At 43.5% G+C, this 12,488-nt stretch overlaps 1 protein-coding gene across 1 annotated transcript in view; it reads left to right on the plus strand.

Annotated features, from left to right (window-relative positions):
• LOC129855211 (potassium voltage-gated channel subfamily KQT member 1-like) overlaps positions 1–12,488 on the plus strand; it is a 301,702-nt gene that overhangs the window by 14,294 nt on the left and 274,920 nt on the right. Inside the window, exon 2 of the mRNA XM_055922626.1 lies at positions 6,068–6,158. Within this exon, the coding sequence (XP_055778601.1) occupies positions 6,068–6,158 (91 nt within the window). The remainder of the gene's footprint in view (positions 1–6,067; positions 6,159–12,488) is intronic.

A 12,488-nucleotide genomic window follows, 5' to 3' on the forward strand; every position in this document is an offset into this window, starting at 1 on the left:
GGTCTCTCCAGAGATGTTCGATCGAGTTCAAGTCCGGGTTCTGTGTTAAGTGGGCATTGTGTCAAGAAGCAGTGCTTGGTTGGGTTGTGTTTCAGAGGACGTACGGCTCTGAACCTTCGCCTCTCCCGCCGTACAGGAGTTGCAGCGAAGATACAAGACTGTAAATACTAATTGGGGAGATAAAGGGATAGAAAAAAGGTGACTGGGCCTGGCAATGCAACATCCATAAAGGCTTTTAGGAAAAGTTTTTGTAAACCAATCAATCAGGTCATCTTGAAACTTTCATCAATGTTTTATATGTTATACTGTATAATTGGTATACTGTATAATTGTATAATCTCTTGTCATTGTCAGTATCCTATTTCAGCGTTATGATATTCGTAACATACATAACAGTTGTGGATGTGATGGATGTTAATGTATCATATCTTAGCTTCAGAAGCTTGGGCATTCAATACATTTGGTGTGCTTGTTCTGGAATGTATACGTCAGACTTTTACTGAAACATTTGTTGATATCTTGAAGTGTACAGTACCAGTCAAAAATTTGGGCACACCAACTCATTTAAGGGTTTTTCTTTATTTTTACTATTTTCTACATTACAGAATAATAGTGAAGACATCAAAACTATGAAATAACACAAGGAATCATGTAGTAACCAAAAAAGTGTTAAACAAATCAGAATATATTTAATATTTTAGATTCTTCAAAGTAGCCACCCTTTGGCTTGATGACAGCTTTGCACACGCTTGGTATTCTCTTCTCTCTTGAAGGAGTTCCCACATATCCTGAGCACTGGTTGGCTGCTTTTCCTTCACTCTGCGGTCCAACTCATCCCTGATTCACTCAGTCTCCTCTGAACAGTTGATGTTGAGATGTGTCTGTTACTTGAACTTTGTGAAGCATTTACAGTGGGGCAAAAAAGTATTTAGTCAGCCACCAATTGTGCAAGTTCTCCCACTTAAAAAGATGAGAGAGGCCTGTACTTTTCATCATAGGTACACTTCAACTATGACAGACAAAATGAGGGAAAGAAATCCAGAAAATCACATTGTAGGATTTTTAATGAATTTATTTGCAAATTATGGTGGAAAATAAGTATTTGGTCACCTACGAACAAGCAAGATTTCTGGCTCTCACAGACCTGTAACTTCTTCTTTAAGAGGCTCCTCTGTCCTCCACTCGTTACCTGTATTAATGGCACCTGTTTGAACTTGTTATCAGTATAAAAGACACCTGTCCACAACCTCAAACAGTTACACTCCAAACTCCCCTATGGCCAAGACCAAAGAGCTGTCAAAGGACACCAGAAACAAAATTGTAGACCTGCACCAGGCTGGGAAGACTGAATCTGCAATAGCTAAGCAGCTTGGTTTGAAGAAATCAATTGTGGGAGCAATTATTAGGAAATGGAAGACATACAAGACCACTGATATTTCCCTCGATCTGGGGCTCCACGCAAGATCTCACCCCGTGGGACCAAAATGATCACAAGAACGGTGAGAAAAAATCCCAGAACCACACGGGGGGACCTAGTGAATGACCTGCAGAGAGCTGGGACCAAAGTAACGAAGCCTACCATCAGTAACACACTACGCCGCCAGGGACTCAAATCCTGCACTGCCAGACGTGTCCCCCTGCTTAAGCCAGTACATGTCCAGGCCCGTCTGAAGTTTGCTAGAGTGCATTTGGATTATCCAGAAGAAGATTGGGAGAATGTCATATGGTCAGATGAAACCAAAATAGAACTTTTTGGTGAAAAACTCAACTCGTCGTGTTTGGAGGACAAAAAATGCTGAGTTGCATCCATAGAACACCATACCTACTGTGAAGCATGGGGGTGGAAACATCATGCTTTGGGGCTGTTTCTCTGCAAAGGGACCAGGACGACTGATCCGTGTAAAGGAAAGAATGAATGGGGCCATGTATCGTGAGATGTTGAGTGGAAACCTCCTTCCATCAGCAATGGCATTGAAGATGAAACGTGGCTGGGTCTTTCAGCATGACAATGATTCCAAACACACCGCCCGGGCAACGAAGGAGTGGCTTCGTAAGAAGCATTTCAAGGTCCTGGAGTGGCCTAGCCAGTCTCCAGATCTCAACCCCATAGAAAATCTTTGGAGGGAGTTGAAAGTCCGTGTTGCCCAGCAACAGCCCCAAAACATCACTGCTCTAGAGGAGATCTGCATGGAGGAATGGGCCAAAATACCAGCAACAGTGTGTGAAAACCTTGTGAAGACTTACAGAAAACGTTTGACCTCTGTCATTGCCAACAAAGGGTATATAACAAAGTATTGAGATAAACTTTTGTTATTGACCAAATACTTATTTTCCACCATAATTTGCAAATAAATTCATTAAAAATCCTACAATGTGATTTTCTGGATTTTTTTTCTCATTTTGTCTGTCGTAGTTGAAGTGTACCTATGATGAAAAGTACAGGCCTCTCTCATCTTTTTAACTGGTAGAACTTGCACAATTGGTGGCTGACTAAATACTTTTTTGCCCCACTGTATTTGGGCTGCAATTTCTGAGGCTGGTTAATCTAATGAACTTTTCCTGTGCAGCAGAGGTAACTCTGGGTCTTCCTTTCCTGTGGCAGTCCTCATGAGAGCCAGTTTCATCATAGCGCTTGATGGTTTTTGCGACTGAACTTGAAGAAACTTTAAAAGTTCTTGAAATGTTCCAGTTTGAGTGACCTTCATGTCTTAAAGTAATGATGGACTGTCGTTTCTCTTTGCTTATTTGAGCTGTTCTTGCCATAATATGGACTTGGTCTTTCACCAAATAGGGCTATATCTGTATACCACCCCTGGCTCGAACGCATTAAGAAGGAAAGAAATTCCACAAATTAACTTTTAACAAGGCACACCTGTTAATAACTCTCTAGAGACCGCAGGAGCGGTAGAGATACTCTTAATGATCGGTTATGAAAAGCCAACTGACATTTACTCCTGAGGTGCTGACTTGCTGCACCCTCGACAACTACTGTGATTATTATTATTTGACCATGCTGGTCATTTATGAACTTTTGAACATCTTGGCCATGTTCTGTTATAATCTCCACCCGGCACAGCCAGAAGAGGACTGGCCACCCCTCATAGCCTGGTTCCTCTCTAGGTTTCTTCCTAGGTTTTGGCCTTTCTAGGGATTTTTTCCTAGCCGCCGTGCTTCTACACCTGCATTGCTTGCTGTTTGGGGTTTTACGCTGGGTTTCTGTACAGCACTTCGAGATATTAGCTGATGTACGAAGGGCTATATAAAATAAACTTGATTTGATTTGATTAATAGAAATGCATTCCAGGTGACTACCTCATGAAACCGGTTGAGAGAATGCCAACAGTGTGCAAAGTTGTCATCAAGGCAAAGGGTGGCTACTTTGAAGAATCTCAAATTTCAAATATATATTTGTTTAACACTTGTTTTATTACTACATTATTCCATATGTGTTATTTCATAGTGTTGATGTCTTAACTGTTGTTCTACAATGTAGAAAATAGTAATAATAATGAAAAACCCTTGAATGAGTTGGTGTGCCCAAACTTTTGACTGGTAATGTATATACATATATATAATTTATCAGTCAAAAAATGGATGTAGCAACTACAGATTGCCCCTTAAGTCTATCAAAAGGGTTTGAGCATGTGTTCAGTAGGCCTATGGATATTTTTTATCAGTATGAATTAGACTGAACAAGAAAATCCCTACTTGTTTTCAATAGGCTGGGATCTGCACTATGCACCTGTTGCAAGAGCGCATTTTTCACTGGCTGTCCACAGGTTTCAAAAACAATGACTGATAGGCAGCTTAAACTTCTTGAATTCAACTATTGGGTTCAAATACACATTTAGATTTGTGAACAGCCATCCACAACAACCACAATCCGTAAGGCGCAAATAGCTAAATGAGAGAGAATGCAGTGTGATTCACATCAATGCGCTATGTAGATATCAATAATAAGTGATATCCGTATCGCCGTAGACTACACCACTGCTCTCATCCTTACCTCCAAGCGTTTATTCAAGTTGGATAATCTTTGGATGCCGACAGCAGTCGTACCATTGGAAGACATAGCTTGGACTGTATCCTACAAAAGCCTATTCCTGCTCTTTTCCCTCCATCCAGCAAACACATTTGGTGTGTCATCATAGTGGTCTCTCACTCGCTCAGGTGGAACAAACTTAAACTTGTGCCTTTTTTCAATGCTGATTTTGAATGTCATTGACAAAACAGAGAAGGGCCAAATATTTTTTCTCGCAAACATCCTGAATTTCTAATTCTGAAAGTAAATATCTATTTTTTCAAAAGTATCTGTAATCCAATTACAATATTTTTGTTAACGTTACGGATTACAGTTGCCGTTTAAAAAAAAATAATCTGTTACTCCCCAACCCTGATTACATGTACTGTTGAAGTTGGAAGTTTACATACACTTATGTTGGAGTCATTAAAACTTGTTTTTCAACCACTCCACAAATGTCTTGTTAACAAACTATAGTTTTGGCAAGTCGGTTAGGATATCTACTTTGTGCATGACACAAGTAATTTTTCCAACAATTGTTTACAGACAGATTATTTCACTTATAATTCACTGTATCACAATTCCAGTGGGTCAGAAGTTTACATACACTAAGTTGACTGTGCCTTTAAACAGCTTGGAAAATTCCAGAAAATTATGTCATGTCTTTAGAAGCTTCTGACAGGCTAATTGACATCATTTGAGTCAATTGGAGGTGTACCTGTGGATGAATTTCAAGGCCTACCTTCAAACTCAGTGCCTCTTTGCTTGACATCATGGGAAAATCCAAAGAAATCAGCCAAGACCTCAGAAAAAAAATTGTAGACCTCCATAAGTCTGGTTCATCCTTGCGAGCAATTTTCAAACGCCTAAAGGTACCATGTTCATCTGTACAAACAATAGTATGCAAGTATAAACACCATGGGACCACGCAGCTGTCATACCGCTCAGTAAGGAGACGCGTTTTGTCTGGTGCGAAAAGTGCAAATCAATCCCAGAACAACAGCAAAGGACCTTGTGAAGATGCTGGAGGAAACAGGTACAAAAGTATCTATATCCACAGTAAAACGAGTCCTATATCAACATAACCTGAAAGGCTGCTCAGCAAGGAAGAAGCCACTGCTCCAAAACCGCTATAAAAAAGCCAGACTACGGTTTGCAACTGCACATGGGGACAAAGATCGTACTTTTTGGAGAAATGTCCTCTGGTCTGATGAAACAAAATAGAACTGTTTGGCCATAATGACCATCGTTATGTTTGGAGGAAAAAGAGGGATGCTTGCAAGCCGAGGAACACCATCCTAACCGTGAAGCACGGGGGTGGCAGCATCATGTTATTTGGGTGCTTTGCTGCAGGAGGGACTGGTGCATTTCACAAACTAGATGTCATCATGAGAAAGGAAATTTATGTGGATATATTGAAGCAACATCTCAAGACATCAGTCAGGAAGTTAAAGCTTGGTCGCAAATGGGACTTTCAAATGGACAATGACCTCAACCATACTTCCAAAGTTTTGTCAAAATGGCTTAAGGACAACAAAGTCAAGGTATTGGAGTGGCCATCACAAAGCCCTGACCTCAATCCTATAGAAAATGTGTGGGCAGAACTGAAAAAGCATGTGCGAGCAAGGAGGCCTACAAACCTGACTCAGTTACACCAGCTCTGTCAAGAGGAATGGGCCAAATTTCACCCAACTTATTGTGGGAAGCTTGTGGAAGGCTGCCCGAAATGTTTGACCCAAGTTAAACAATTTAAAGGCAATGCTACCAAATACCAATTGAGTGTATGTAAACTTCTGACCCACTGGGAATATGATGAAAAATATAAAAGCTGAATCAAATAATTCTCTCTACTATTATTCTGACATTTCACATTCTTAAAATAAAGTGGTGATCCTAACTGACCTAAAACAGTTTTTTTTTACTAGGATTAAATGTCAGGAATTGTGAAAAACTGAGTTTAAATGTATTTGGCTAAGGTGTATGTAAACTTTTGACTTCAACTGTATATGTGATTCTATGTTTGACATGTGTTTCTTCCCTCCACAGTTTCCTCTTGGTCCTGGTATGCCTTATCTTCAGTGTCCTGTCCACCATAGAACACTATGCCGACTTTGCCAGCGGAACACTCTTCGTGATGGTGAGTGGATTTGGGATGGATTCACCAAATCAGTGACCTACCTTTGATTTTGTTTTATTGCAATACCATCCACATCCACATGATGGGAGTAGAACATATTGAGTGGGATGCAGACTATCCTCCATCTTAAATTCAACTGACTTCGAGCTCAGTGTTCAACAGTATTATAAAATAGTGAACCTCAAATTAAATGGAAAGGGTCTATATAGGTGCATGAGACTATATCTATTGGTCATTGGCATGCTTCAGAGCTTACTGTTGGGGATTTTGGTTGATGGAGATTATATTGGCTACTCAGTGTTGTTACTCTCAGTGCTATCAGTCCTATTCTCACAGGTAGAGAAATACTGATATGGGGCAGGATAAAGACATTGCATCATGCTTTGCATATAAACACACACACACACACACACACACACACACACACACACACACACACACACACACACACACACACACACACACACACACACACACACACACACACACACACACACACACACGCTCACACACACGCTCACACACACGCTCACACACACACTCACCTCACCAGTGTGGGGGCAATCAGAAGACAGGACTGTACAGAGTGTTCTCTAAACTTTTGGCCAGTGCTTTTTGGAGGATTCCCTGGCTGCTGAGTTATTCATTTATTACACTCTAGAAGAAGAGCTCTCCTATCAGCAGCCTGGTTAGATCTAGAACAGTAGGTAGTAACCCAGTGGGTAGGACAGAAGACAGACAGTTAGAACAGTAGGTAGTAACCCAGTGGGTAGGACAGAAGACAGACAGTTAGAACAGTAGGTAGTAACCCAGTGGGTAGGACAGAAGACAGACAGTTAGAACAGTAGGTAGTAACCCAGTGGGTAGGACAGAAGACAGACAGTTAGAACAGTAGGTAGTAACCCAGTGGGTAGGACAGAAGACAGACAGTTAGAACAGTAGGTAGTAACCCAGTGGGTAGGACAGAAGACAGACAGTTAGAACAGTAGGTAGTAACCCAGTGGGTAGGACAGAAGACAGACAGTTAGAACAGTAGGTAGTAACCCAGTGGGTAGGACAGAAGACAGACAGTTAGAACAGTAGGTAGTAACCCAGTGGGTAGGACAGAAGACAGACAGTTAGAACAGTAGGTAGTAACCCAGTGGGTAGGACAGAAGACAGACAGTTAGAACAGTAGGTAGTAACCCAGTGGGTAGGACAGAAGACAGACAGTTAGAACAGTAGGTAGTAACCCAGTGGGTAGGACAGAAGAAAGCTATAATAGATGAGCTAGAAAGCAGTAGTTACATTAGAGCATTAGAGGTAGAGTTACCCATTGTAACAAAACGTTTGTAACTCAAAACATGAGAGTTAAAAAACTAACAAGATAATTTAAGGAAGACAGGTGGAAATGTCCTGAGGGGAATATTTCGCTTACTAAACTGTTCAACCCCATTGTATGTGCACCTGCATGTGTGTGTATGATGTAATAGTGTTTGTGTATTTCATATATTCTGTGTGTGTTTGCGTGTATGTGTGTGTGCGTGCGTGAGTGAGAGACAGTCTATGGCATCATGGCACGTATTTGTGGTGAAGTGGCTATACTTAGCGAGTTCAGGGTTAGCTGACATCCATGAATCTGTGTGCTTGTTTTGGATGGCAGAGAGAACATTAGTCCTTAAGGGTATTTGGCTTTCAAGGCAGCTGCCAAAGTAAAGTTAGCCAGGCCCAGCAGGACGCGCCGACATCCATCACGTGTCACACGCTCTCGTCTCTCGCTCCTGTCCTGCCCTCCAGTCTACTCCAGGTCCACTGATGTCACAGCTATGTGGCACAGTAGCACCACCAAACATCTGATTAGAAACTGGCCTCCACCATCATTCCACCATATTTACACAGAGCTCCCTCAAACATTTCCGAATTGCCCAATCCATCTCTAATCTATCTAATTACATTCAGATTGCTAATACCCAGGCCTATGAATCAGCTCCGTCCTAGTTTTATGAGATTAGGGAACACTACAAAATGAAACTATTATCCGTTTTCTGCAAACTTCTAGTTACCCGTTTGTGACACCAAAATCATTCGGACATCCAGGTGAACCATTTTCGAATTTTGGGGATTTATTGTAATCCGATTTGATTTCCATGTTCACCTGGTTTTACCTGGAAATGTCATGGTCAAATAGTTGTTATGTTATAATGTAATTATTTGATAGTGAAGAACCAGAAAGTACCCATTTCTTGTATATAGTTTATACATAACATCAGGTAAACACGAGGTAAAATAGGACTGTACAATAAAACATTACCCAGTTTTTATTCTCACCCAGCACTGACCTGACCTGGTAGTTCATCTACGTTTTCCTGTTGTTGTTCATGTTGCTGTTCCAGTCACGTATCCCCACTCTAGCTTGGGTTCCTTTAAATCTCAAAACAAGACTTATCTCCTACACTCTTAGAAAAAAGGATTCCAAAAGGGTTATTTGGCTGTCTCCATAGGAGAACCCTTTTTGGTTCCTGGTGGAACCCTCTGTGGAAAGGGTTCTACATGGAACCCAAGAGTACCCATCATGTATCATGGCGCCGGAGAAGATGGCTGACGTTTTACGTGCTCCTAACCAACTGTGGGGTTTTTTCTTCATTTTTTTGCGTTCTTTGTAACTTATTTTGTAACTTATTTTGTACATAATATTGCTGCTACCGTCTCTTATTACTGAAAATAACTTCTGTATATCAGAACTGAGATTACTCACCATGATCTGGCAGAAGCTTTTTTTTCCTTTAACGAGTCTGACGAGCCCGACGTGAACGACATACTGCTTTCCCAGGAACAGGCCCTAATCCCCATTTGTGTGAAGAGAAGACGGATAAAAAGAGGGCGGAGGTTGGGCTGCCTTCTGAGAATTCGTAGGCGATCGAATAAGACCCCACTGCCTTCCGTTCTACTAGCTAACGTGCAATCATTGGAAAATAAAATTGATGACCTACGAGGAAGTTTAAACTACAACGGGACATTAACAACTGTAATTTATATGCTTCACGGAGTCGTAGCTGAGCGATGACATTATCAACATTGAATCCAAGATGGCGTAGCAGTGTAGACGTCTTTGTCCTGTCGTGTCCCGTGTCCCTTGTATATATCTTTTTACATCTTTTTCTTCGCATATCTTTTTAAAAATATTTTCTTAAACCTCAACTTCTACTCTCCTGCAACCCGCCTCACCCAATGTGGCGTGGATCTGCTTTTTTCTAAAGTATTTCTATTTACTTCTGATCTGGAATCCATCAACTGAAGATAGCCAGCTAACTACCTACCAGCTATCAGTTAGCAAACTATTGCTAGCGGTCATCAGCTAACCTTTAGCTCGGAAAGCTCTCGCTAGTTCGAACAACGTGACTAAAACCAGAGCATAACGGACCTATTTCTCTCCATATCCCCGGATTCCTACCGCAAACTCTGAACATTTTCATCTGGATCTTCGCAACTAGCTAACCACAATCCCGGGTGACCACTCCTGGCTAGCGTTTCCATCCCGGAGCAAGCACCAATTAGCCTGAAGCTAGCCCGGCTAGGGCTCCTGTGCTACCACTGAAGCCCACTCCTGGGCTACAATATCCGGACCCCTTTACTGCCGGTACGGAGCACGGAACCCCGCCGATCCTCTACGACTGGAATACCGACATAATCTACCCGAGGACTTCAACAGGCCCCTCAGGCGTGACGCCCGCTGAAGGCCCATTCTGCTAACCTACTAGGCCTGCTAGCTACCTAGAGCTACCTGGAACCCTACTAATTCCACGACTGGTCTATCGACGTCACCGCACGAAGAGGCAAAAACAGACTTCCCCCCCATCGCGACGTCCCCCAAAGTTTAACATGCTAGCCCCGGTCTGCTAACTGCTAGCTTGACTGCCCCGGTCTGCTAACTGCTAGCTTATCTTGCAGCTAGCGCAGCCAGGAAGCTAGCACCAGTTAGCAAACACAATTCTACAATTCACAACCTCTCTTTCGCCATCGCCATCCGGCTTGGATTCTCTGTCGACATGACCACGTCTGGTCTGCAGACGAATACCCCATCCACTGTGCCCTCAACCGGCCTCCGTCTGAGCAGACCCCCTCCGTCTGAGCAGACCACCCCCCGGGCTACTAACATTAAACGCGTGCTAGCTTAGTGGAGGCCTCACTGCTCCATCTACGGCTGCCCCCTGGACACTATGATCACTTGGCTACATAGCTGATGCCTGCTTGACTGTCCATTAATTCACGGTACTCCATTCTGTTTATTTGTGTTTTATCTGTCGCCTCTGTGCTTTAACTCAGGATCTGTGTGTAGTTAATCCGACCCTCTCTGCCTAGTCGTCGCCATTTTTACCTTCTGTTGCTGTGTTAGCTGACTAGCTGCTGTTATCTCACCTGTTGTTTTAGCTAGCTCTCCCAATCAAGACCTGCAATCACTTTATGCCTTATTGTATGTCTCTCTCAAATATCAATATGCCTTGCATACTGTTGTTCAGGCTAGTTATCATTGTTTTGGTTTGCAATGGACCCCGTAGTTCCACTCTCCGTACCTCTGATACCTCCTTTGTCCCACCCCCCACACATGCGGTGACCTCACCCATTGAGACCAGCATGTCCAGAGATACAACCTCTCTTATCATCACCCAGTGCCTGGGCTTGCCTCCGCTGTACCCGTGCCCCACCATACCCTGGTCTGCACATTATGCCCAGAATCTATTCTACCACGCCCATAAATCTGCTCCTTTTATTCCTTGTCCCCAACGCTCTAGGCGACCAGTTTTGATAGCCTTTAGCTGCACCCTCATCCTACTACTCCTCTGTTCCTCGGGTGATGTGGAGGTAAACCCAGGCCCTGCATGTCCCCAGTCACCCTCATTTGTTGACTTCTGTGATCGAAAAAGCCTTGGCCTCATGCATGTCAACATCAGAAGCCTCCTCCCTAAGTTTGCCTTACTCACCGCTTTAGCACACCCTGCCAACCCTGATGTCCTTGCCGTGTCCGAATCCTGGCTTAGGAAGGCCACCAAAAACTCTGAGATTTCCATACCCAACTATAACACTTTCCGTCAAGATAGAACTGCCAAAGGGGAGGAGTTGCAATCTACTGCAGAGATACCTGCAAAGTTCTGTCATACTTTCCAGGTCTATGCCCAAACAGTTCGAACTTCTAATTTTAAAAATGAATCTCTCCAGAAATAAGTCTCTCACTGTTGCCGCCTGCTACCGACCCCCCTCAGCTCCCAGCTGTGCCCTGGACACCATCTGTGAATTGATCGCTCCCCATCTAGCTTCAGAGTTTGTCCTGTTAGGTGACCTAAACTGGGATATGCTTAACACCCCGGCAGTCCTACAATCTAAGCTTGATGCCCTCAATCTCACACAAATCATCAAGGAACCCACCAGGTACAACCCTAAATCCGTAAACATGGGCACCCTAATAGACATTATCCTGACCAACTTGCCCTCCAAATACACCTCTGCTGTCTTCAATCAAGATCTCAGCGATCACTGCCTCATTGCCTGTATCCGCCACGGGTCCGCGGTCAAACGACCACCCCTCTTCACTGTCAAACGCTCCCTAAAACACTTCTGCGAGCAGGCCTTTCTAATCGACCTGGCCCGTGTACCCTGGAAGGATATTGACCTCATCCCGTCAGTTGAGGATGCCTGGTCATTCTTTAAAAGTTACTTCCTCACCATATTAGACAAGCATGCTCCGTTCAAAAAATGCAGAACCAAGAACAGATATCGCCCTTGGTTCACTCCAGACCTGACTGCCCTCGACCAGCACAAAAACATCCTGTGGCGAACTGTAATAGCATCGAAGAGCCCCCGCGATATGCAACTGTTCAGGGAAGTCAGGAACCAATACACGCAGTCAGTCAGGAAAGCAAAGGCCAGCTTTTTCAAGCAGAAATTTGCATCCTGTAGCTCTAACTCCAAAAAGTTCTGGGATACTGTAAAGTCCATGGAAAACAAGAGCACCTCCTCCCAGCTGCCCATTGCACTGAGGCTAGGTAACACGGTCACCACTGATAAGTCCGTGATAATCGAAAACTTCAACAAACATTTCTCAATGGCTGGCCATGCCTTCCTCCTGGCGACTCCAACCTTGGCCAACAGCCCCGCCCCCCCCGCTGCTACTCGCCCAAGCCTCCCCAGCTTCTCCTTTACCCATATCCAGATAGCAGATGTTCTGAAAGAGCTGGAAAACCTGGACCCATACAAATCAGCTGGGCTTGACAATCTGGACCCCCTATTTCTGAAACTGTCCGCCGCCATTGTCGCACCCCCTATTACCAGCCTGTTCAACCTCTCCTTCGTATCATC

The sequence above is a fragment of the Salvelinus fontinalis genome, chromosome 5 (assembly GCF_029448725.1).
Source record: "Salvelinus fontinalis isolate EN_2023a chromosome 5, ASM2944872v1, whole genome shotgun sequence".
Classification (NCBI taxonomy): domain Eukaryota; kingdom Metazoa; phylum Chordata; class Actinopteri; order Salmoniformes; family Salmonidae; genus Salvelinus; species Salvelinus fontinalis.